This window comes from Oenanthe melanoleuca, unplaced genomic scaffold (genome assembly GCF_029582105.1).
Source record: "Oenanthe melanoleuca isolate GR-GAL-2019-014 unplaced genomic scaffold, OMel1.0 S001, whole genome shotgun sequence".
NCBI classification, from domain to species: Eukaryota; Metazoa; Chordata; class Aves; order Passeriformes; family Muscicapidae; genus Oenanthe; species Oenanthe melanoleuca.
Genome location: NW_026612650.1, coordinates 3,670,579 through 3,696,903, shown reverse-complemented (window position 1 = coordinate 3,696,903; position 26,325 = coordinate 3,670,579). Strand labels below are relative to the sequence as shown.

At 51.0% G+C, this 26,325-nt stretch overlaps 2 protein-coding genes across 2 annotated transcripts; one reads left to right on the top strand and one right to left on the bottom strand.

The window, feature by feature from the left end:
• The first annotated feature begins 13,212 nt into the window (after positions 1 to 13,212).
• LOC130265979 (olfactory receptor 14J1-like) lies at positions 13,213 to 14,145 on the top strand. The gene has a single exon (XM_056515323.1). It carries the CDS (start codon positions 13,228 to 13,230, stop codon positions 14,143 to 14,145), a length of 918 nt encoding a protein of 305 aa, XP_056371298.1. The 5' UTR covers positions 13,213 to 13,227.
• A 6,010-nt stretch (positions 14,146 to 20,155) lies between these two features.
• LOC130265978 (olfactory receptor 14J1-like) lies at positions 20,156 to 25,992 on the bottom strand (the record flags this gene model as incomplete). Its single annotated transcript, XM_056515322.1, has 2 exons — positions 20,156 to 20,191; positions 25,516 to 25,992. Coding segments are annotated over 2 exons (513 nt in total), but the record flags the coding sequence as incomplete, so codon positions are not given.
• Positions 25,993 to 26,325: the final 333 nt, after the last annotated feature.

The following is a 26,325-nucleotide window of genomic DNA, read 5'->3' as shown; positions in this document are numbered from 1 at the left end:
TCTGAGTAAGTGAAATGAGTAGAAATGTGTAAGTGATGAAGGTTTGAGCAAGTCGGATGAAAGCTTTACGTTGTAGTGAGCGGGTGTATATCCCAATCGTGTATAAGGTTCACGATGTGGGATAAGGGGTGGAATGTCCTGGGTTGGTGTTTTGTCTGCTCCTCTCCCGCTCCCACACCTCTCTGTCTGCATGGAGCTGCCGCCGGTGCCCTTTACCCCCCCCGGGGGGGGGTGGTGCCGGGGCTGTGCTTGCTTGGCTTCCGCTGCTGCCCCAGCTGCTGCTGCTGCTTGCTGCGCTAGCTACCCCGGCCACTGCTTCTGCCCCGCTGCTTTTGCCCTATTTCGTCTGCCCGCTGCTGCTGCTGCTGCCCCGGCTCTGCCCCGGCTGCTGCGTTCCCCCTCCCCCTTCTCTCCTTCAGCTCCAAGATCTGTACCGGCTCCGGACGGGACCTGAGCATCAGAGACTGCCTCCGGAGCCTGCCCAAGAAGCTTCTCGCCCTTCCCAGCAGCGACCGTCTCTCACTTCGGTGAAAACAGTTCTTTTGTCATCTGGGATTGTACTTTCCTGTTGCTGGGAAGTGTTTTTCCTTGTGTTTGTTAATAAACAAGTTTTTTCCACTTTTCCCCCCGAGGAAAATTCTCTCCGAGCCCAGTGGAGGGGAGGAATTGTGAGGGGGGATTATTATGGGGGGCTCCTTTGAAGGCTTTCCCCCAGTTTTGTCCTAAACTTGGACACTTGTACCTTGACCAGTGGGGAAAGGAAGAGGGCAACATGCAGACAGGAGTTTAAGATAAAAGGAGGCTGCACCCTCTGAAATCTTGAGAGAGAAAACCCTGCAGGAATGTCCTCCAGTGAACTCTCTCTGTTTATTCAAATAAATTGGAAGAACTCCTCTGTCTCATTTTTGGACATAAAGCTCTGGCATTTGTGGATTTTCCTGACAGTGACAACATGGAATCTCATGGAACCAAGTGTCCAAACTTTCATGGTGCAGCCTCATAGATCACTGGAGACCAGTGTGTCACAATGGGAAGACATGGAACAAAGGCTCCACTGTGACCCAGCACGGCATCATGGAATGCACGAGATCATTCTGACGGAATGGACACTCATGGAACCAAGTGCCCACTGTTTTACAGAGTGGCCTCATGGAATGCTGGAGACCATTGTGCTGCAATGGAAACATATGGAATAAAGGCTGCTCTTTGACCCAGCAGGGCCTCCATGGAATCCAAGAGACCACTGTGATGCAATAGAACCTCAAGGAACAAAGGGTCAATTGTCAACACATCAGGCTCTGTAAAACTAAGGAGAACATTGTGATGCAATGGATTTTCATGGAACCAAGTCCCCATTGTGGCACAGCATGGCCTGATGGAAACCCAGTGCCACTGGGACACTGAGACATCTCCAGCCTTGGAGGAAGCAAGTGTCCATTGTGACACAGCACAGCCTCATGAATCACAGGAGAGCACAGTGACACAATGGCATCTTGGGGATCCTGCATTGTTAAAACCGATATGTTCATGGACAAAACTCTCTGACTAGTTAAAGTTAGAAAGTGGTCTGTTTATTAAGATGCCAGCGGGTTGCACGGGAGTTGTCCCCTTGAGACATGGCAGCCTCATACAAGGTTCCTTGCCTTCTATTTATTTCTCAAAATCTTACATTCTATGCATATACAGAACCCCAGCACCTCTCATCCCCACTCCATATTAAAGTGAGGCTATTAGTCCTTCACGTGTGCACAATTCTACTCTTGAATTGGGCAGGTGGTCTCAAATTGGGTCAGTGGTCTTGAAAGATGAGGTAAGAAAAGTCTTCATCAGGTCTCCTTGACCTTTTGGCACAATCTAAGGTCCTCTGCTTCGTGATAGATTGGTATGAAGTTCAGGCGTTAGCCATTGTTCTACTGGTTTCAACCCGTTCTTACAGTGGTTCACTTACTCCATCTCTTTCTATAAAGGAAACTGAAACAAGCACATAATTGGAAACAATACCTCTATTATCTTTAGTTTAAGCATCTAATAATCATTAACCTAACACTTGTTTATCTAACTTACGCCCTGATCAATATGAATTGCTTCTAACCCTGAGCTACAATTTTAACTCTTTAAAATCATGATTCAAACCATGTGTTAATTGTAAACACAGTGGGTACTCATGAAAGACAGGAGACCATTATGACACAGTAGAATCTCATGGAATCAAGACTAAATTGATACAAAGAGGGACCTCATGGAACCCAGGTCTAAATTTATACAAAGAGGGACCTCATGGAACCCAGGAGACCACTGTGGAATCTTATGGATTCAAGTGTCCACAGTTTCACAGCACAGCCTCATAGAGCACTGGAAGCCATTGTGTGACAATGGAGAAATGTGGAACAAAGACTGCATAGTGACACTGCAGGGCCCATGGAATCTGAGATACCATTGTGATGGAATGGAAACTCATGGAATCAAGTATCCACTGTTTCAGAGTGCGACCTCATGGAACCAAGGAGACCATTGTGGTGCAATGGAATCTCAAGGAAACAAGAGCTAATTGTCAACCTATTACCAATAGGTAAAACTTTACAAAAGAAAGGCCTTGTAAAATCATGGCTCAGGCCTGATACTTCAGCTAAGTAGAAAAGGACTGCAGGAAAGAGACTCGGCTGAATTAGGGATAGAAAAAATCTTACATAACCATCGTGTGTTCTCATCATGTTATATAGTGGTTGGTCGAATTGTGTCTCTTATGCTTTAAACTATGTAACTGATAATTGGCTAACTTTTAAAAATGGCTAGTTTTAAAATAAAGCATCTCACCTTTGCACCTGTGGACTCTGCATCACTACAGACCCTTATCCACATCAGCCCAAGGCTCTACTTGGACCAAGTGGGGCCTTATGGCACACAGGTGCCACTGGGATATTGCCAGTCCTAGTGGAAACAAGGCTCTATTATTGCACAACACGGCCTCATGGGACCTGGGAGGCCACTGTGACACTGGAATCTCCTGGAAACAAGTGTCCATTGTGTTATATATGTGATTTGTGCTAATTAAATTATAACAATATTGGCAAAATTGTGGCATTATATTTAATAAAAAATTGTATTTAATTGCTATAAAACAAAAAGAGATAAAGGAAATGGTTAAACAAAGCAGAAAATATTCATCCTCCAGATGTTAGGTGGGAGGCAGGATAGGAAGGGTATAGGTCTAAGAACTAGTGTCTAGAAATAGGTTTTCAACCTTGAACTGGGCCAAATTGGGATAATTCCAAAGCATTGGTCACTGGACTGTGGCCTGTTTTGGGAACATATATTTAATTATATAACTTTAAGCTCAGTGCGCCTGCGCTACCTGCGAGGTCAAACATCAAACACTGAGAAAGACCCAGAGCCTTCATCGGAAACAAGACCCTGAAAGGAGGAGAGACCCTCGACCACTGGTGGCGCATATGACACAACATAGTGACGTAGATTTTAGGAATAGAAACGAGGAGGAGCTTTCTAGAAGATTCTGTATTAATATGCATTAGTAAACTGTATATAAGTGAGATTTTAGCTTGACTGATTAGGTACGGTGTGAGAGGAATGGCCCTGCCCGTACCCCTGGTCGGGGTATCCCCGGTGGGTTTTGCTTATGCTTTATTCAACCGAACCATTGGACTTTTATTATACTTAAATTGATGCTGAATTTTGTATTTGCTCAAATTTATATAACTCATATATTTTGATTGTATTCATTTATATACAATTGATATTACTAATAAATTACTGCTAAATTTAACTTTGTGGTTTGATTAATTGAACTAAATTGAACACATTCAATATCCATTTATAACAACTGCAACCCAAGACACCTATAAAAACTGCCAACCTCAGCCCACTCCAGGGCCAGGAAACCCTAGGGAAAGTTTTCCCTATATCTGGGAATTTAGGACAGGACTGATTCCTTACATCTACAATTAAAAAGCAACATTTGGTAGTGATCCAGCCAGACCACACCAACTTTGATCTACCATTGGGCAGAGTCAGCAGCAGAGACACAGACACCAAGTCCAGGATTCAGCGTCATTTACTGTAGCTCAGAGCAGCAAAGGATCCCAAAAGGAGAAGCTCAGCAATGCACCCAACCATCACTACCAACGATTGCTGCAGTGATGAAGAAAGAGACAGCAGCAATTCCCCTCAGGCTTTGCCATGCCCCAGGTGCACACATCAGCTGGGGGAAGCTGTCACAGCCAAGGACTGCAGAGCCCCTCCCGGACACTGGGAATTCCTGCAGGTGCCTCCAGCCACAGGTGAGGCTTCCAACCCCGCTGTGAGAGGGCCCAGCTCTGACAGTGCTGAATAAACAAACTGACAGCACTGCTAGTGCGGGAACAGCTGGTTTCATTCTGCTCCTGGGTCACTCCCAAAGCCTGGCCAGGGCTCAGGGAGGAACCAAGTGGGCTGACTTTGACCAAACATTCCCTAACAAGGCCAGATTTCATGGCCTTGTCCTGTTTCTAAATACAGAAAAGTCAAAATATGTTTTACTAATGAGTGAATACATCTCTGACGGTACTAATGACCATTCATATTTTCTTAATGAGTACATACAAAGATTACCTTTGTTTGGAAGGTTCATCCAGAGGTCACCTTTGGCACAGGGCCGGTTGTCCAGGCCTTGGCACTTCAGGGATGTGCTTTATTGCTGGGATTGACAGTGCTGGGTGAACACCTAGACTCAATGAGCTCGGAGGTCTTTTCCAACAGAAAGGATTCTAATATTCCTGGATTCTGTCTGCTGGATTCAGTTAGGTTCAGGTTGACAGCATTACTTAGGTCAAAAAGTCTCCTCTTGCTCAGCTCTTGCAGCCTAAAGCTTCAGCTCCTTCAGCTCCTGGTGCTCAGCTGCTCATGCTGAACGAGGCAACTCGGAGAGAAGAATACAGTTCATCCAATTCCTGCTGGGACACTGAGAGGGGAGGCTGTGAAAACAGCAGCATTGTTTAGTGTCACCTCTCTGCCCTTCACACCTTTCAGCACTTTGAACCAGCCAAGAGCTTTCTCCAAGAGTTGAATGAAGCAGCTGTTCCTGCTCCCAGCTCTGGTTCTTCCTAGTCTCTTACCTTGACTGGTTTTGTCCCTCTTGCTGTGCCCTCTGTTCCCCCTGTGCTCAGTGGCTGCTGCCCAGGGCTGTGGAACTGGCACAGATCAAGGGCTCCAGCCCCTCCTTTCTCTGCCCTTGGAGCTGCCTGCTCACAGCAGCCTTTTCCATCTGGAAGCTGCACATGGACAGGGAGTCCCCACCTCTGTTCCCTGCACAGCCTCCAGGAGCCCAGGGCTGCCATCTCAAGTCCCTGCTGGCACTGGGGGCTCCCAGGGGCCCCAGGCTGCTGTGACTCCACTGCACACAGGAGGGAAGAGTGGCAGGGGCTGTGCTGAAAGTCAGCTCCATGTGCTGCTGCTGCTGCTGCTGCTGCTGCTATGGGGGTGATTTGTCCAGCCCTGCCCCAGAGTCAGGGATCAGATCCAGGCACTGCTGCTGCTCCATCGGGATCCGCCACAGTTTGGGTGTTGCTGTCAGTGCCAGCAGAAGCGGTGGCTGGAGCAGCAGGTGCTGACAGTGCCCCAAGCCCCAGGGCCAGAGGGGTCCCTGGGCTGGGAGGGAGCTGCCCCTTGTTCTCCCTCTGCCCCACACAGAGCTGGGCTGGGCACAGATGGGCAGCACCTCAAACAAGGAGCCTGCCAGTCTCTTCCAGCCTTGTCTGCTCAGAGTTTGGGCCTTGGAGCTCCAAAGGCAGCTGCTCCTGCACACCCTCTGTGTGTCCCCATGTTCAGCAGTGCTGCTCCATCAGTCTGTGCCCAGCAATGGGGAAAAGCCTCAGCCCTGCAGGGCCAGGAGCTGCTGGAGCTCCCATCCAAATAGAGGAACTTTGCCGTGCTGAGCCAAGACCCAGAGTGTTGACTCCTGCACAGTGGCAGAGGGATTCCCTTGTCTGTTTCTGTGCATTGTCCCTGCTGAGGTTCAAACACTATCTGAACACACTCCCTGAATGCAGAATGTGTACCTGACCCAAGCACTGTGTTTTTGTCTCCAGCATTGCTGTCCAAGAAAAACGGGAGAAGGCAAACTGTGTGTAGATCACGTTTTTTTAGTAGTGTCTAAAACTTGCCAAGTCATAGATATTAGAGGTGAGATCCATTTGGAATTAATGGGATGGAGAAGTAGTGCAATGATGAAAAGGGGAGCATAGAAATAAATAGAGAAAAAGATCTTGGATTGTTTCTTTCCATTTTAATTTAATTTCTTAAAAGCATTTTATGTTTTCCTAGAATCTTCTCCACAGTTCTGTTTGCTCTTTCCAAGAGTCTTTTCTGGAACGAGGTGCAGCTTCTGTCACAAGATGTGCCACCAAGTGCCACCAAGGTGGAGCTCTCTTGGCTTTCCATGCTGTGCATGCAGCACAACTCTTGCAGCAAAGCAGGACAAATATTTGAAAAACTTTCCAACTTGTTCTTTCTTTTTCATGTGGGCTGGGGAGTTGTGCTTTGGGGAAGGTATTCATTGTTACTGTTCTAACCTAGAAAGAAAAACAGGAGGTGGTACCAGGAATTGTTAGGGAATAAAACCTCGACTGAATGCAGAGAATGAATCTCCAGAGCCTGCAGGCAGAGGTGGAGAATTGTGTGATAATCATTCCAACAACCCCATGGACATCCTGAAAGTGATCTAGAACAAGAAAATGGTCTGACAGAGGGAGCTTGTGCTCAGTTTAGATGATTCTACATCTTTTGCACTGGTAAAAATCAAAAATACTATCAGTTCCTTCAAAGTACCAGAAGAAGCTGGATCTCTGTGAGTAGATGACTAAAAGAATCTGAAAAGGAAAAATGCAGGGAATGACCTTCGTCTGTAAGAAGAGTAATTTTTTCCCTAATAATTTCCAGTTCATTCCCTCTGTTTTTGTCTTTTTATCAATGCCGTTTGCATGCCAGATTCCCCATGAAATAAGAACCCTGAGCTTGTGGAAGTGCCTGAAAGATGCCCTGTTCCTCTGCAGGGACACTCAGGCTGAAACAGGAGCCTGAGCCCTCTCTGAGAAAGCCTCCTCGGAGCTGGAATTTGTGCCGTGCTGGGAGAGGAGGAGCAGGGGAGAAGGCTGGGCACTGTGTGGCAGGAGCAGGAGGTTTGGGCCGCAGGACATTCCGCCTGCGCCGCTGCCCCGCAATGGGTGGCCGTGCCTGGGGCTCTGGGCCCGGCCCCGCGTGCGCTAAGCTCCCGACACTGCGGGAGCTGCCCGGGCTGGGCTCAGGATCCTGCTGGGGCTGGGCAGCAGGCTGGGCTCCCACTGGGACCAGCAGCAGCTGGAAATACTTCTGGGCATCTCCATCTGCTGCTGCTGCTCCGAAGGAACAATGGAGTGAGTCGAGAAGTTCTGGTTTCTCTTTCTCCTGGTGGATTTTTTCACTTTATTTGACACTCCAGAGGCAATTTCAGTAATGGCCTCTGTAAATTGATTGTATTTCAGCAGCCCAAGCAACAGGGCTGTGTTTGAGTGTTGCAAATAATGCCTGTGTGGCTTTAAATCGCCTCGACTTTGTGCTCAGGGACTTGTGAACATTACAAGATCTGCAAATCATGATGCCTGACACAAAAAGCCTGAGTTCTCCCTCATGAAAGTACTCTGGGTAGCACTGATCAAAAAAGGCAATTGCAGTTTTACAGATGAAATTCAAGTGGCAAGCAGAAAAGGGGCAAGAGCAGCCATGATATACAATTCCCAAGGCAAAGGCAACAAAAGCCTCCTGCTGCCACCTCAGGGTGTGTAAAACAGGGCTGAAAGCAGTGCTGGATCCCGACCCTTTCTTTCTCTGAAGGCTGGGTCAGGGCAGCACAAGGGGGCCCTGAGGAATCAGGGCTGTCTGTGGATGATTGTTGCTCTGCTCCAGAATTCCCCTGGAAAAAGCCCTTGGGAGTGAGGCAGGAGCAGGTGGGAAGGGGCCGGTGCTGCTGCTGCTCCTGCCCGGGAGCCCCGGCTGGCCCGGGCCGGCGCCCACTGAGCTGCGGCTCCTGCTGCTGCCAGAGCTGGGCGGGACTGGGGACAGGGAATGGACACGGGGACAGCAAAGGCCTTGGGCAGGACTGGGGACATGGAATGGACACGGGGACAGCAAAGGCCTTGGGCAGGACTGGGGACAGGGAATGGACACAGGGACAGCAAAGGCCTTGGGTGGGACTGGGGACAGGGAATGGACACAGGGACAGCAAAGGCCTTGGGCAGGACTGGGGACAGGGAATGGACACAAAGAACAGCAAAGGCCTTGGGTGGGACTGGGGACAGGGAATGGACACAAAGAACAGCAAAGGCCTTGGGCAGGACTGGGGATAGGGAATGGACACAGGGACAGCAAAGGCCTTGGGCAGGACTGGGGATAGGGAATGGACACAGGGACAGCAAAGGCCTTGGGCAGGACAGGGAACAGGGAATGGACAAAAAAGAACAGCAAAGGCCTTGGGTGGGAATGGACACAGGGAATGGACATGGGAACAGCAAAGGCCTTGGGTGGGACTGGGGACAGGGAATGGACACGGGGACAGCAAAGGCCTTGGGCAGGACTGGGGACAGGGAATGGACACAAAGAACAGCAAAGGCCTTGGGCAGCACTGGGGACGTGGAATGGACACGGGGACAGCAAAGGCCTTGGGCAGGACTGGGGACAGGGAATGGACACGGGGACAGCAAAGGCCTTGGGCAGGACTGGGGATAGGAAATGGACATGAGGGACAGCGAAGGCCTTGGGGCTGCAGGGATGTTCACACTCGGGCAGCGCCAGCACAGAGCTTCAGCCCGCAATTAACCCCAAGGGAAACACTGAGGAAAGGCTCCATTTCAGCCTTTCTTTACTCATTTCTGTGAAGGGACCAAAATAAAAGCGGAACAAGCAGGGCCCAATCCCTTCTCCTTCGGGAGGATCCTCACGCCTTGGGCTATGGAGGGCCATGAGGGGCTGTGAGGGACAGTGAGGGGCAGTGATGGGCAATTGGGGGGCTGTGAGGGGCCGTGAGAGGCTGTGAGGGGTGGTGACATCATTGAGGGGCTGTGAGGTGTTATAAGTGTCTCTGAGAGGCTGTGGGAGGCCAGGAACCTCATGGAACTTAGGATCCATTGTGACACTGCGGAACCAAGGAAATCATTTTTGACAGTATGGAACCTCATGGAACCAAGGATCCATGTGACACAGTGTCCTGGTTTGAAGGACAGGTGTCTGCCAATAAAGGCAGAAGTTTTCCTTTGAAATAAAGACTTTAATTCCACTCCCCCCAAGTATTATAATTGTTTGAATCAAGGACTCTGAGGCAGAGATAAGGGGGTAGGAATAACAGCTCTTTTACTAATTATCCAACGGTACAAGCAGAAATAACAGCAGTTGTTAAAATTACCAACAAAACAGAACAGATAACTCGGTTCCAGTCCTTTCTTTAGCTGTGGGCACACTCTCTCTCAGCGGGAGCGGAGGCGGGAGGGGGTGGCAGCGGCCGCGTCTGTCTCGGGTGGGAACGGGCTGGAGCGGGCAGCTCCTTGCTCACCGTTTGGGTTCTGGTGGTCAGCTGTGTCTGCAGAGGCAGGAGGCTGTAGCAGGGCAGATGCAGGGCAGGTGATGGCAGAGGGTCTGGCTCTCCCGCCTTCAGCCGCATGGCTCCAGACAGGGGATCCTCCTCCCAGCTCCCAGAAACACGCGTCCCTCTGGAAGCACGAGAGCCCCTCCGGAAGCCCAGCTCCCACCTACCCCTTTTGTCTAGAGTTGCCAAAGGTACTGGTTGTAACCTGGCCAGCTTCATTGGCATGATAATGGGAAAAATTCTTTAAATTGACACAGTGTAAGAGTCCATCTTTGAGCCTCTCGTTTGTTCTGCCCAACGACCCTCGCCTGAGGCCTAAAGAACTGCAGTTTAAAGGCGCTGGCCAGGGAAGAGAAGAATGCCAAGTGACTGTTCTCAGGCGGTGCCCATCCCAACCAGGGCCGGTCTGCTCCCACAGGTGTGAGAACAATGGACTGCTCACGGTGTGCTGTTCCTACGCAGGCTGCTGCAGGACTGACCGTCCTGTTTCCACCTGCTTCTTTGAGCAACGATCTCCACATACAATAGTCCATAAATCTTCCTCCCTTTTGGCCAGTCGCCCGACGCCTTGGAAAAGACTATAAAACACACCTTCAAACTGAAGACCCCCGAGATCTCCCCGGACGGCAACGGACATCTATTGGCTGGTTCCACGAGGATCGTCTGCCCGTCTGGTAGCTATAATCCCAACCCCTTTTCTCTCTCTCTGTCTCTGTCTCTCTCTCTCTCCGTCCCTCTATCGCATTTTGTTGGCACTAAATAAAAGTCCATCTTTTGCAAAAGTACACTGGTTTTGTCCCCTGCTGTGTCTTTTGTGCTTTGAGATCCCTAAAAGAACCTATCAGGATTCCACATGTGGTGTGGACCCTGACACACAGTAATAGAAAAACACTCAATCCCCAACACACAGCAAGGCTTTGTGGAACAAAAAGACTATGGTGATACAACACAACCTCATGGAATCAAAGCATCCATGTTACACTACAGAACCTCATGGAACCAAGGTCCATTGCGACACTGCAAAACCAAGGAGATTGTTGTTGGCAGTATGAAAGCTCATGGAACCAAAAGTCATTGTGACATTGTGGGGTCTCATGGAACCATGAAGACCATTATGACACTTCAGGATCCACTGAAACCAAGAGACCATTGTTGTGGGAATACAACTAGAGAGCAGGACTGTGAGCACTGCTCAGCTTGTCACAACCGACATGGATGTGTTAGCCACAGTAGGCCACAAGCCTTGGCAAGAGTAAGCGGGATTTTGAAGAAGGAATGTAAGAGATAAGAAAGTGCTTGGTACGAAGAGCTTACCCTGCAGTTTTTATGGGGATTTTCGTAACATCTACCTGATGCCTGGTTAGCTTAAATGAGGCATAGATTGAGCAATGATATTGTTATATAACTTAGTACCGCTAATATGATTGGTGCGCTATTTTTAGTAATAGGCAAAAAAGTATATAAACTTTGCTTTGTGGATCAATAAACGGCTTCATGGCATATCGTGAAGACCCCGTCTCTTCTTTACCACCGTCGTCACATTGTGACACTGCAGCATTTTGTAGGGACAAAAGAGGCCTGTGCTCCAAGGGGTAGAAAATGAGGACAGCAGCGGAGAGCTCTGGGAGGGATTGAAAGGCGGTTTCAGAGATGGTGGATCCTTTTGACATAGTAGAGAACATCTGGAAAAAGGAAATTAATGCCAAGTGAAGCTGGGGAGGACCGAACTGAGAAGAAAGAGAAAGGAAAATATCTCCAAGGGCTGTGGTGCAACACATCCCCGAGAAAGAGTCTGGAGCATCCCAAGGCTTTGTGTGGCCAGGCAGAGGCAGGCAGGACGCAGAGCTGTCAGCAAAGGAAGGGGCCAGCGAGGTGGGGCAGCCGGGGGATGACGACAGCCTGCAGGGACAGAGGCGCAGGGCATGGACACCGTAGGACAGCCTGGGCTGCAGAGGGCACAGGGATGGGCTGCAGCTGAAAGGCCCTGCCAGAGCCAACTCATGCAGCACTTGGGCCATGGCTGCTGGCCCTGGGCCTGAGGCCAGCAGGGGACAAGTGAATCTTGCTGTGCTGGCGCCTCATTGCCTCCTTGTCCCTGCTCAGCAGCCTGGCAGGGGCCGCCCCATGGTCCTGCCCTTGGCATTGCACATCCCCAGAGCCCAGTGCCCCGGGAAGAGCCCTGAGCAATGAGGGAGGGACAGGATCTGCCTTGCCAGGGGCTGGGGCTCAGCCTTGGCCCTTTGGATTCCTGAAACACATCCAGGTTTGCTCAGCATCAGAGACACTTTTCCCTTTTTTGTCCCCACCTGTCATCGCTGCCTCCAGTGTTCAGCTCTAACTGGAAGTTCACACTCGTGGTTCTCAGTGGGATCCATTAAAACTTCTAGAAACTTTGGAGTTCATATCTCACTTTGTGTCCTTGAGAAGTTTTTTGAACACTCTCTCAGGGACCGAGTCTGATGTAAACAGGACCAAATCCCTGAGAGGTTCATTAAATTTCTTTTGCTGTGTCTGTGCTGCTGAGCTGGGCAAAGCTCCTGGCACAGAGGAACTTCCTGGCAACCAAGAAGGGTTTCAAAACTGCATTTCTGCTGAGGAACAGCTCCTCTCCCAACCCAGAAGGGCTGGGCATTGCCTGCAGCCACCCCAGGCACAGCACAGAGAGCTTCAATCAGTCAGAGCTGAGAAGATGCTGAGAAGTGAGTTGGGCAGTATTATTCCCAACCCTTGACACAGGAAGCCTCTGGCTGCAGGACAAGGCAGCTGCAGGTCCTGGAGTGATCTCTAAAACTGGAACATCCCAATGCCTACAGACCCTGTGAGTACATTCTCTGATTATCTCTTGTGTAGAGCAGCCAGGGGTGCTCAGGTCTGTCCTGCAGAGCAGAGTCCTGCAGCCCAGGGCACTGTGCTGGGGCAGGGACTCTGCTGCCTGCCAGGGACAGCTCTCAGCCAACCCTGAGAGCTGCCCAGAGCACTGGGGGACAAGGTCTGGGTGGAAGGAGACAGCTGGTAAGGCGTGGAAGTGTTTTTCTTGTGTGGTGAGGATGCTGTATTGTTAAGGACTTCTCCCAGCACAACATTTAACTCCAGAACATTTCCAAGTAGATTTTGCAGGGAGCACCATGAGATAGAGGCTGCAGGAAAGGGAAAGTCATGCTTTTAGAACCAACTCCTCTTGGTTGCCTGGATGAGAATTTGCACACTAATATCCATCTCAGTTCAGGCTGCAAAAAATAATTATTTTTTCTCTCAAATCATAATAATCCTGGCAGAAATCAGCACAGGGCCCCTTATAAGCGACATAAGAGCAGCTTTTTTAGTCTCATCAGGGTTGCTGTGAAATTTCCAGCAGACCCTGCAGGGGCAGAGCTAGCCTTGGGCAGTGCCCTGTGCTGGGAGGGGTCTGCAGGGCAGAGCTGAGCCCCCAGGGCTGGGCTGGGCTCTGGCAGCACTGGCACCGCCCAGCCCTGAGCACAGGAAAGCAGCCCCAGGCAGAAGAGCCCTGGGTGGGCACTGGGAGGAAAGTGCCACCAAGCTGGGCTGGGATATTTAAAGTCTTGTCCAAACCGAACTATTCCATGCTTACTTTTCTTACAGATCCCCATGCCAAGACACACGAAATGTCCAACAGCACCTCCATCAGCCACTTCCTCCTGCTGCCATTGGCAGACACACGGCAGCTGCAGCTCCTGCACTTCTGCCTCTTCCTGGGCATCTCCCTGGCTGCCCTCCTGGGCAATGGCCTCATCATCAGCGCCGTAGCCTGTGGCCACCACCTGCACACCCCCATGTTCTTCTTCCTGCTCAACCTGGCCCTCACTGACCTGGGCTGCATCTGCACCACTGTCCCCAAAGCCATGCACAATTCCCTCTGGGACACCAGGACCATCTCCTACTCAGGATGTGCTGCTCAGCTCTTTTTCTTTCTCTTCTTTATCTCAGCAGAGTATTTCCTCCTGACCGTGATGAGCTACGACTGCTACGTGTCCATCTGCAAACCCCTGCACTACGGGACCCTCCTGGGCAGCAGAGCTTGTGCCCACATGGCAGCAGCTGCCTGGGCCAGTGGCTTTCTCACTGCTCTGCTGCACACAGCCAATACATTTTCCCTGCCCCTGTGCAAGGGCAATGCCCTGGGCCAGTTCTTCTGTGAGGTCCCCCAGATTCTCAAGCTCCCCTGCTCACACTCCCACATTAGGCAACTTGGGATTTCATGGGTGGGATTTTGTTTAGCATTTGGTTCCTTTGTGTTCATTGTTTTCTCCTATGTGCAGATCTTCAGGGCCGTGCTGAGGATCCCCTCTGAGCAGGGACGGCACAAAACCTTTTCCACCTGCCTCCCTCACCTTGCTGTGGTCTCCCTGATTATCAGCACTGGCACATTTGCCTACCTGAAGCCCCCCTCCATCTCTCCCCCATCCCTGGATCTATCCCTGTCAGTTCTGTACTCAGTGGTGCCTCCAGCCCTGAATCCCCTCATCTACAGCCTGAGGAACCAGGAGCTTAATGCTGCTGTGTGGAAACTGATCACTGGATGATTTCAGAAAAAGTGAAATACTGGCCCATTTCTTCAAATCGCTTGTAATAAAAGCCATCTCTGATTGTTTCAGTTGGGCTTGTGTGTTGGCTTGCTCTTTCATTTAATTTGCATTATTTTTATAATTTTGCCCACTAAGAAACACCATAATTTGTGCCCTTTCTCATTTTACATGTGTCGACCTTCACTATGACACAGTCCATGTCAATGAGGAGCTGTGCTGATGGTGGCTTTTAAGAAAATAAAGTATCTCTCTCCCAGCAAAGTTTTCTCCAGAGATCTCTTTTCTGTTCCCTTCCCTGGAGCAGCAGCAGCAATGTCTGTGTGCAGAGCTGGGGCAGATCAGTGCTGGCACAGCAGCTGTGCCCAGCAGCAGCAGCACTTGGTGTTGCCAGTGCTGCTCCCGTGCCACTGCCCCGCTGCCCTCCTGCCCCTCGTGTTGCTGCAAGGCCTGAGTGCTCTCGGGGCCGAGCACAGCCCTGGGGGTGGCAGTGCCGGGGCTGCAGCAGGGACAGGCCATGGGCACTGCTGGGGCAGCGCTGACGCCTCAGGCCAGGGCCTGGGGGCTCCAGGCTCCTTGGCCAGGCTCTCTCCACAACACTTGGCCAGGCCAATGCTGAGCAGAGAAAACCCCCGTGAGCAGCCCCAGGCTGGCTGTGGGCAGCCTGGGGGCAAACAGCATGGCTGGTGCTCTGCAAGGTCCCTGCAAGGGGGAGACCCTGGCAAGGAGCAGCAGAGCAGGGGCTGATCCATCCCCACTGCACTGGACACCACAGGGCAGCGTCCCACAGCGTCCTCATGCACCTGCCAACAACATCCCCCTCTGCAGCCCTGGCCTCTCCCCCAGCTTACACAGGTGCCGCATCCTTGCAGGCACAGACACGGCAGCACTGGCTCAGGAGCCCCTGTTTGCACTGCACAGAGCAGGTGTCAGCACCCCCGTGGTGCTGCTGTGGGGAGATGGAGCTGAGTGAGCACAAATGCCATCAGCCCCTGGGGCCAGCAAGGGCTGGGGCAAGGGAGGAAAATCACTCAGGTTTGTCATGGCCTCTGAATTCAGCCAGGACGTTTGTTCCCATAAGCTGTGAGCTTCCTGTCCCAGTGCAGACATTGTTCCTCAGAGACAGGGCTGCCTATGAGCCACCCCCAAACTGCCCAGAGCATTTCCTTGGCTTCACCTTTCCTTTCTTTCCTCTCTCCCGATCCAGATTTCTTCCTCTTGCCCATCCCTGTCCTTTTCCCTGCAAACAGCCCATCCCTGTTTTCCCTTTCCTCTCTGGCCTCACTCCCAGTTCAGTTCCTGAGCTGGCATCATGGGAACGTCCCTTGGGGAGAAGGATCATCCTACAAGTGCTGCAGGAATTGTCTGCAGGATCCTGCAGTGGCTCGTGCTGCTCCCTTGCCAGAGGCACCACAGGCCAGGGGGGCACGTCTGCAGGGGTTGTTTGTTCCAAAGTGCAGGATCCAGCACATGGTCTTGTTAAACCTCACCTTGTTGGATTTGGGTCCTGGATCCAGCCTGTCCGGATCCCTCTGCAGAGCCCTCCTACCCTCCAGCAATTCTACACTCCCTACCAACTTGGTGAAACCAAGATTCCATAAAGGCCCTAGGGTTTCAAAATGATTTCCATGATTCCATGAGGTCTCCCAGTGTCACAATATCCCTTTGGTTCCATGGGATCCCTTGGTGTCACAATGTCCCCTGGATCCTTGGGCCCTGCAGTGTCACAATGGTGCCCTGGTACCCCAAGGTCCTGCAGGCCCTGCAGTGTCAAAATGGATCCTTGGTTCCATGAGGTCTCACAGTGCAGCAATGCTCTCCTTGGTTAGCTCCACAGTGTCACAATGGCCTCTTTTCCCAAGGGGCACCTCAGTGTCAAACATGTTTCCTTCATTCCATGAGTCCCCGAGGAGCAGCACTGGCCCCTTGGTTCCACGGGGACCTGCAGTGTCACAGTGGCCCCATCATCACACGAGGTCCTGCTCTGTCACAATGCTCTGCATGGTCCCACAAGGCCCTGCAGTGTCATTGTGGCCTCTTGGATCCATGAGGCCTCCAAGTGCCACCATGAATTCCTTGGTGCTGCAGTGTCACAATGGAGCCCTGGTTCCACAAGATCCTGCAGTGTCACGAGGGACCCTTGGTTCCATGGGGCACCACAGTGTCACAATTGTTCCCTTAGTTCCAAGAGTCCTTGCAATGGAACAATGGCCCCTTGATTCCATTGGCCCCAGGCTCTCACAAGGCTCTCCTTGGTTCTGCAGTGGCACAGTGGCCCCTTGGTTCCACAAGGCCCTGCAGTGTCACAGTGGCCTCCACCAGGACCCAGACTGTCACAATGGACTCCTGGCTTCCATGTAACCCCACAATGTCACAGTGGCCCCTTGGCTCTGTGGTGCCATGTCATACACAGTGTCACTCTGGTCCTCTCAGTTCCACGAGGCCCCACAGTGTCACAATGGCCCCTTGCTTCCCCAGGGTCCTGCAGTGTCACAATCATCACAGCATCATCCAGACTGAAAAAGACCTTTGAGAACATCAAGTCCAACCTGTGACCTAACACCACTTTGTCACCCAGACCATGGCACTCAGTGACACATCCAGTCTTTCCTGAAACACTTCCAGGGACGGTGACTCCCCCACCTCTCGGGGCAGTCCTTTCCAATGCCCAATCACACTCTTTGTCAAGAATATGTCCTAATGTCCAGCCTAAACATCCCCTGGTGCACCTTCTGGTTATCTCTATTTGTCCTGTGACTGTTCCCTGGGAAAAGAGCCCGACCCCAGCCCAGCTGCACCTTCCTGTCAGGGAGCTGTAGAGAGTGATGAGGTCTCAGCTGAGCCTCCTCTTCTCCAGGATAAACAACCCCAGCTCCCTCAGCTTCTCCTCATGGAACTTGTGTTCCAGACCCCTCACCAGCCTTGTTCCCTTCTCTGGACAAGCTCCAGCCCCTCCATGTCCTTCCTAAATTGGGGGGCCCAGAACTGGACACAGCACTCGAGGTGCTGCCCAACCAGTGCTGAGCACAGGGGAAGAATCACTGCCCTGGTCCTGCTGGCCAGAGCATTCCTGATCCATTGGAGTCCCAGGGGTTAGATGAAGGAAATGGTGGGGAGGAGTTGGGGACAAAGTGTGATTTGATTGCGAGCCATGAAGAGTCTTGGCTTTCATGTCTATTCAGACTGCATTAGAGGGTCCTGGGGGTCAACATCTACTGGACATTGCTGATATAAACCTATAAACAGGAAAATACAACAAAACAAAATAGATTTCTCTCTGCATTGTTTTCAAGATAGTATATTAACTTGGAATATACTTTTGTAGTCTTTCTAAGTAACCACAGAAGAATTGAAAACTTAAATTATTGTTAGTGTCTTTTCTTGTTTGGGTGTTTTGAACAACTATTTGTGAGTCTTTCTCATGTAATTCCCATCCTGAAGAGCTCAAGGAAGAATACACCTCCAGGGTAGGAAAATTCATCAGCAAACTCCAATTGGCTGAGGATCCATCCTCATCAGAGCAGGAATGAACAGCAATGGGCACAGCTTTGTGGCTGCCCCAGCTCTGGGATGGGCCCTGGGCCTGGAGCAGGAGCAGCTCTGCAGGGCCCCAAGGCCGGGGCTGTTGTGCTGGCCTGGGCAGATGGGATGGCAGCAGGGGCTGCAGAGCTCTCAGGAGCTCAGGGAGAGGGGAGCAGGGCACACAGGGAGCCTCCTTTTGATTTGGCCAGGACCCTTCCCAATGACCACCCCAAATGGCCACACACACTGACCACCCCCACTGCCCAATCCTTGTGACCACTACCCATAGACCACCCAACTGCACAAACTGGCTGACCACCCAACTGACCATACCCTGACTGACCACATGCCACTGAGCACATCCACTGGCCATAACAAATAACCACACCCTCACTGACCACATCCACTGACCTCATCCACTGACCATCCCCATGACCATGCCCACTGACTGCACCCACCTACCACACCAACTGACCACTCCACTGATCATATCCCCTGAGCACACCAACCGACCACACCCCAGTGACACACTATCCACATCCACTGACTGCCACCCAATGACCACACCACTGACCACCCCCAACAATCACCCCTAATGACCACACCCACTGACTGCACCCACTGATGGCACCCACTGACCAAACCCACTGCCCAGACGTCAATGCCCACACCCCATTGCCCACTCCCATCGACAGTACCCACTGACCAAACACAGTGACCACCCCCACTGACCAAACCACATGGACCTGCCCAATGACTACACCCACTGACAACACCCTTGGTCCACACACCACTGCCTACACCCCACTGACCACACTCACTCACCATATCCAGTGACCACTCCGCCACTGATGGCACCCAATGACCCCACCCATTGACCACCATCCTTCACCACACCAATTGACCACCCAGCTGACCACACCTACTTACTACCCCCCCACTGACCTCCCAACTGACCACATCCACTGACCACAGCTACCGACCACACCGTAATGGTTAAAACTTCTGGCCAGACACCAATGTCCAAAACTCACCACAGCCACTGAAACACAACTGACTACACTGCCACTGACCACAACCACTGACCACAAAACTCTGATCACCCAAACTGACCACATGCCACTGACCACCTCCATGGATCACAAACAATTACCACACCTTAATTGCCCACACCCACACACTGCTCTCACTGACCATATCACAATGACCACCCACAGCCCTTACCCACTGACCGCCCAAACTGGCAAAACACACTGACCACTCTCCACTGATCACACCCACTGACCATGCCTTACTGACCATCCTCCAGCAACCTTCAAACTAACTGCACCTACTGTCCACACTCCTCCATTGACCACAACCACTGACCACACCTTCTGCACACACCCATTTCCCAGAGCCACTGGCCACATCCACTTCCCACATCCCCCTGCCCACCCAACTCACCACATTCCCTTCCCAAGGGCCAGGGGACTGTGCTGGTTCTGCAGTGCCACGACAGCCCCTGGTTCCATGAGTTTCTGTACTGTCAGCAGCAGTTCCTTGGTTCCAATGATGGCCTGCTGGGTCACAGTGGATGTTTGGTTTCATGAAGTTCTGCAGTGTCACCATGGCCTACCTGGTTCCATGAGCTTCCCTGGTGCCAAAATGGACTCCTTGGATGGGCAGGGTAACAATGGACCACTGGCTCCATACAGCCCCACTGGGTCACCATGGACTCCTTGGTTCCATGAGGTTCTGGTGGAGTTGCCATGGTCTCCTTGGATCCACAGTGTCACAATGAACCACTGGATCCACGTGGCCCTGCTGTGTCACAATGGGCCCTTGGTTCCATGGGAACTCAGTGTCACAATTGACTCCTTGTTTCCATGGGGCCCCTCAGAGTCAAAATGGCCCCTTCTCTCCATGAGGAATACAAAAGCTTTGTAGAAACCTTGAGAATATCCAGGTTAACGCAGCTGGGAATATCTGTCTGCATTTCAAAGAGGAGTTAAAGCTGAGAATGGCACCAGCAATTTCCATCTGCAACAGAGATTCAGGGAAAGGACAGAGACAGAAAATTCAGCTGAAAGATTCAGAGAATTCTGCTTACAGAAGTCATTTCTAGTCACACTGTCCCTTGTGGAAAGGTGACATCATTCCAGGCAGCCTGTACTGACCATGTGGTTTCTCAGAGGGGCTTGTTGTTCAGAAAACCTGCTCAGGCTTTTTCATTATTCCTTACAAAGAGGAAAACTTCTCCTGTGCCTGTGTGCAGGCAGAGCCCTGAGGACAGCAGGTGGCACATGGTGTAATGGCCTGGGACACCCAGCTGAAGAGCTCAGAGGACAAGGTTCTGGTGCAGGGCACAGGGATGTCAGTCCCAGGTGGGCGATGTCAGACATGGTGAGGCTGGGGTTGAGGAGCAGGTTGTCCAAACAGGGTCAGCCAGAAAGGGGCTCATTCTCCTTTGTGCCCAGAACTCCTATGGAGACATTCATCCTCAAGATCACTTGGGGAACGCTTCTATGACCTCTTCAATGAACTGAAAAGTAAAAAAAAACACACTTGATTAAAGAAAAAACGTCATGAGGTGAACTTTGAAATCGTCCTCCTTACCAGAACTTTAAAGTGACTGCAAGTAGCTCCACAAGCCCTGAAGACTTGAAGACAAAGGAAGGAAAACAAAGAGCTCCTGACAGCTTTCTGTATTTTAATGATCCCCACAGTGAATTTGGGGCTGAGTCCAGGAGCCCCAGGCACTGAGAGAAGGTTGAAGAAGCTGCCCAAGGAGTCAGAAGCAAAACTCCAAGTCCCTTGGAGCATCAGTGGCCCCACTGAGGGCAGGGACTGCCAAAGGCTCCCCAGGCACTGGTGAAAGCAGATCCTTGAGGGCAGGATTGCAGGAGCCAAAGGCTGTGAGCAGGAACTGCAATGCTGAGCAAGGCCTGGGCTGGTTGGAGGCAGCAGAAAGGCCAAGGGCTGAGCCCAGGCCTGGCCCAGCAGGGCCTGTCCCTCACGGGTGGCTCGGGGCTGTTCCTGGGGCACTGGGATGGGAGGGGCAGCAAGGACAAATGGCACCAACCTGTGTGACACTGCAGATGCTCATGGAACCAAGGGCCAGTGTGACACAGCAGGGCCTCATGGAAACAAGAGGCCATTGTGAGCCTGCGGAGCTGTAACACCCCAGAACCTGAAATGCTGGGGGTGAACAAAGGTTCCTTTACTCTAGTTTGGTGCACAGGAGAAACACCAGACAGATATTCTCAAGAGGTGAGAAAGGCTCCGAAATTTTACTTTCAAATTATAGAAAATCATGGAATTTTGGAAAACGATTTAATTTAGCATCCAAGTTATCATAAAAAACTTCTCATATCACTAACTTCATAAACTGTTCCCATTTAACCTCAAAACCTTTAAACACTTTAGTAGTTGAGGTACCCAAAACTGTATCATATAAAGAGCATTAGAAGGGGAAGAAAGAGAGACAGAATGAGAGAAGCTCTGCAGAAAGACACGCATATTGTTACCATGTCCCACTGCTCTCCTCAGGGCTTTGCCTGCACACAGGTCCAGCAGAAGTTTTCCTGTTGGTGAGGAAAGAATGGAAACGCCTGAGCAGGTTTCCTGAACAACAAACCCCACTCAGGAACCACATTCTCAGTACCGGCTGGCTGGAGTGATGTCACCTTTCTACAAGGGACAGTATGACCAGAACTGATCTCTGTAAGCAGAATTCTCTGTCCCTGCCCTTTCCCTGAATCTCTGTTGCAGATGGAAGCTGCTGGTGCCATTCTCACCTTTAACCTCTCTTTTGAATGCAGACAGATGTTCCCAGGTGTGTTAAGCAGCTGGTTCTCAATGTTCATGCAAAGCTTTTGTATCCTCATGGAACCAAGGACACCCTTGTGACACAGCAGGGGCTCATGGACCCAAGTAGACAATTGTGACGTTCAGAGCCTCACAGAAACAAGACTCCGTTGTGACAGTGAGGGGAATTATGGAATCAAGGAGACCATTGTGACACAGCCAGGCCACATGGACCCAATGGTCCATTGTGACAATGCAGATCCAAGAAGACCATGGTGACATTTTGGAAGCTCATGGATCCAAGGGTCTATTGTTACAGTCCAGAACCAAGGAAAGCATTGTGACAGTACAGAACCTCACAGGACCAAGATTCCATTGTTATGCAGTGGGGCTTCATGGAACCAAGGATCTGCTGTGACACAGCAGGGCTGCATGGAACCAATGGTCCATAGTGATACTGCAGATCCAGATAGACCATGGCCATACCACGGAACCTCATGGAACCAAGGGTCCAGTGTGACACAGCAGAACCTCTTGGAATCAAGGCAATCATGGTACACTATGGAACCTCATGGAATCACAGATCCAATGGAACACTGAGGAGCCTCACTGGAACAAAGGACATCATTGATGGGACAAAAGCTCATGGAAACTCTGGGGCATTGTGACACTGCAGAGCCTCATGGAACCAAGGGCACCACTGTGATACTGAGGAACCTTGTGGAACCAAGCAGCCATTTTCACACTGCAGAACCATGGAGACCATTGTTGATAGTAAAAAACCTCATGGAACTGAGGGGCCATTGTTACACAGCGAGGCCTCATGGAACCAAAGGGCCATTGGGACACTGGGGCCGTATGGGAACAAATATTCATTGTGACCCAGCGAGGCTGCTTGTAACCAATTGTCCATTGCAATGCTGCAGATCCAAGAGACACTATGGCAGTTCATCAGCCAAGGGGAAGTTGTGACACACCAAGGCTTCGTGGAACCAATGGGAGCATTGTGGCAGTGCAGAACCAAGGAGGCCATTTTGACAATATGGATCCCAATAGAACCAAGGGGCTATTGTGGAACTGTACAAGGGACATAATGGAGTCAAGGACAGAACTGATACTGAAATGTGCTGGATAGAATCTTCTGAATACAGTTTTGAGTATTCTTAATCGCAGCATGGTGGTCACTCTGGTAATCCCTCATCCATTTGTGTGTACTGGGCATCAGGTAAACAGTGATTTATCACACACGCTGATTACGCACTCATTAGCTATCCCCACTTCCTTTGACTTTATTTGACTTAGTGGTACCCATTGTTACAAATCTTTATGTGGTTCATTGGGGTCTGTCTTCAACATGTGGTAAAGGTGGCTGTTCCTTGATCCCTGTTTTTGAATGATGGCAATTTCTTGGTTTTCCATAATTTCTGCTTTATCAGCAGTCTTTCAGAGCTGAGCTGGCATCCTGCTTGCATTTTGAATGACTTCTGTTTGCCTGAGTGACATCTTTGATCTGTTTCTCCAAGGCTGTGCTCTTCTGTTCTACTGTCCTTGATAAGAGTAAATGTTCTCTTCTTCTGTTCTTGTCACAGTGCTCAACTCACATGAGACATGCCAGCAATTCCCTCCAACCCATGGGCTTGGGGTGGGCAAGTGTTCCTGAGGGAACAGCAATGGGACAGCTGGGCTGGACTGACCCAAGGAATGTTCTGTTTTGTGTCACATAAACTGAGAGATGTGGAGGGAGCAAAGGGAATAGAGGATTTATTTATTTTTTATGACATCTTTCTTTCAGAACACAACCTACACTTCTGCCCATGGGTAGTTAAACATTTTCCACTGATAGGAGATTTCTTCTGCATTTGTTTGCTTCTGTTTGTGGTATTTGCTTATTGTAGTTAGTTTGTTTGTAGGGTTGTTTTGTTGTGGGTAAGTTTTGCTTTGTTGTTTATTTTTGGTCAGGTTTGTTTTTTTTTCCCTATTTAATCTCTTCTGATGCATAAGTTTTTTCTCCCTTTTCATGCTGCTTAGTTTGTACCTGATGGCAAGGCAAATTTACCCAACTCAGTCATCTTGCCCAATTATCTTTTGCAGTTATCATTAACTGGACGAGTTTGGTCACAGACTGCCTGCAACTTGGGAGCATCCACAAAGGAATTGAAAGTGCATTTCATGCCATTATAGAGATAATAGAAATGTTCCACACTGGTGGTCAAGGGCTGGTGACTGAGGGTTGTCACCAGGGAGTGGCTGCCAAGGGGATTCTGTGCCTTCGATGATATTCGGCCCTCATTGATCAGCCAAATTCCCACCCACCCCATGTTCCAGTCCTGCAGCCCAGCTCTTTCCAGTCTGGTTCTGAGGAAAGCACAGTAGACAATGTCACAGGCCTGGCTAAAGTCTGGGCACACAGCATCCCCTTCTTTTCCCCTCCCACGGGGGTTCTGCCATCCCTGCCTTGTGCCTCCAGTGCCTGGAATGGCTGCAGGAGGATTTGCCACATGTCCTTCCCTGCTGAGCCTGACCAGTCTGTGATTCTCCCAGTGCCCCTCCCTGCCCTGTTTGCAGACTGCTTCCATGTCTGCCATTATCAAGTGCCCAAGACCCTCTGGGATGGCTCTGGCCTTTCCAAGGGCTTTGAGAGAGGTCTCACAGTGACAGTGCCCAGCCTTCTCAACATCCCTGACACCAAAGGCCTTTTCCACATCCCTCAGTCCCAGGTCACTGCCCCGAACCGAGCACAGCCCTGTCCAGGTGATCAGGGTGGTTCAGAAGGAAGGCAGCTCTGATTTCTCCCCACAAACCCCCACCACAATGGTCTCTCTGTGCAGTCCATGGCTGTCCTGAGCATTTTTTCCTGGAGCCTCCTTGCCCAGGCTGTTTTTCACTATGGAATCCTAACCACAGCCCAGCAATGAATTCAGGTGGTTTCCAAAGTTTAGTGGCCTCAAGGCACCATTTGTGCCACCAGAACTGTGCCAGCCCCGAGTGCTGATGATGGTGTTTGTGCTCACTCGGGTTCATCTCCCCACACACACACGATGCACTGCTGAAACCTCCTCAGTACAGAGCAAACACAGACTGCTCCCTGGTCACTTGGTGTCCCTCCATGCAGGGACAAACAACCTCCTGCAGGTGCGGCAGAGGCCAGTGCTGGGTGTGGTGGTTGCAGGAGCTGGTGTGGGACAATTGCCCTGGGGCACCTTCCCAGGCTGTGGCCAGAACAAAGACACAGCCCAGGCCCTGCTCTGCTGCTCCCTCAGGTCCATGCCAGGAGCTCTGGCTGTGCCAAGGACACTGCTGTGTGCTCCCTGCACACTGCCCCTCTGCCCCAGGCACTGGGCTTTGCTTTGCATTCCTGGAGCACATTGCTGACAGCAGCTCTGCAGGAGAGCAAAGCCTTCTTGCCCTGCCCTCAGGAGATGCCCTTTGCTGATGGAGCTGCTGTGCTGGAGCCCAGCTGTGTCCCAGCAGTGCCCATGGCCTGTCCCTGCCTGTGCTCACAGCATGGACACACAGCAGGACAGTGACCAAGCTGCCAGAGCACTGCGGCCTTACAGCCACAGAAGGGCTGGCAAGGAGAGGGTGGAGTTGGGAAGAGCAGATGTGGGAAGAGCCAGGGCCATTGTCATTGGCTGTTCTGCTGTGCTGGGAGACTCTTTCCTCCACCTCTGCTCACAGGCACTGCCCCTGCAGAGACAGAGAAGGGCTGAGGAAGGATCCTGGACACACTGGTTAGGGGACGCACTGGTTTTTATCTAAATGCATATGGAAGAGACCTCTTGAACATATTTGTGTTTCAAAGGGTAGATAATAATGTAGGAATGAAAAGAGTAATGTTTTAGTATTGTTTTAAAAACCAGAGCAACATTAGAAAAAGTAACTGAGGAAAAAATGGACAAATAAGGGGGGAAAAAGGCTGAGATTGTAAAGAGTTACATTCTAAAGGCCCTGGTGCAGAAACGAAAGAATTAAATACTTCTGAAATCATAGAATAATCAAATTTCTTAAACCACATTTGAGCTCCTGGTTCCTCAGGCTGTAGATTAGGGGATTCAGGGCTGGAGGCACCACCGAGTACAGAACTGACAGGGACAGATCCAGGGATGGGGAGGAGATGGAGGGGGGCTTCATGAAGGCAAATGACCCAGTGCTGATAAACAGAGAGACCACGGCCAGGTGAGGGAGGCAGGTGGAAAAGGCTTTGTGCCGTCCCTGCTCAGAGGGGATCCTCAGCACGGCCCTGAAGATCTGCACATAGGAGAAAACAATGAACAGAAAACAGCCAAGTGCTAAGGAAGTAGTGAAAACAGAAGCCTCAAATTTCCTGAGGTAGGAATGTGAGCAGGAGAGCTTGAGGATGTGTGGGATTTCACAGAAGAACTGGCCCAGGGCATTGCCCTGGCACAGGGGCAGGGAAAATGTATTGGCTGTGTGCAGCAGAGCAGTGAGAAAGCCACTGGCCCAGGCAGCTGCTGCCATGTGGGCACAAGCTCCGCTGCCCAGAAGGGTCCTGTAGTGCAGGGGTTTGCAGATGGACACGTAGCGGTCGTAGCACATGATGGTCAGGAGGAAATACTCTGCTGAAATGGAAAAAGCAAAAGTCAGTAGTTGTGCAACACATCCTGAGTAGGAGATGGTCCTGATGTCGCAGAGGAAATTGTGCATGGCTTTGGGGACAGTGGTGCAGATGCAGCCCAGGTCAGTGAGGGCCAGGTTGAGCAAGAAGAAGAACATGGGGGTGTGCAGGTGGTGGCCGCAGGCTACGGCGCTGATGATGAGGCCGTTGCCCAGGAGGGCAGCCAGGGAGATGCCCAGGAAGAGGCAGAAGTGCAGGAGCTGCAGCTGCCGTGTGTCTGCCAATGGCAGCAG

Coding starts and splice junctions, on each gene's coding strand:
- LOC130265979 (XM_056515323.1), top strand. CDS start 13,228: ATGTCCAACAGCACCTCCATCAGCCACTTCCTCCTGCTGCCATTGGCA.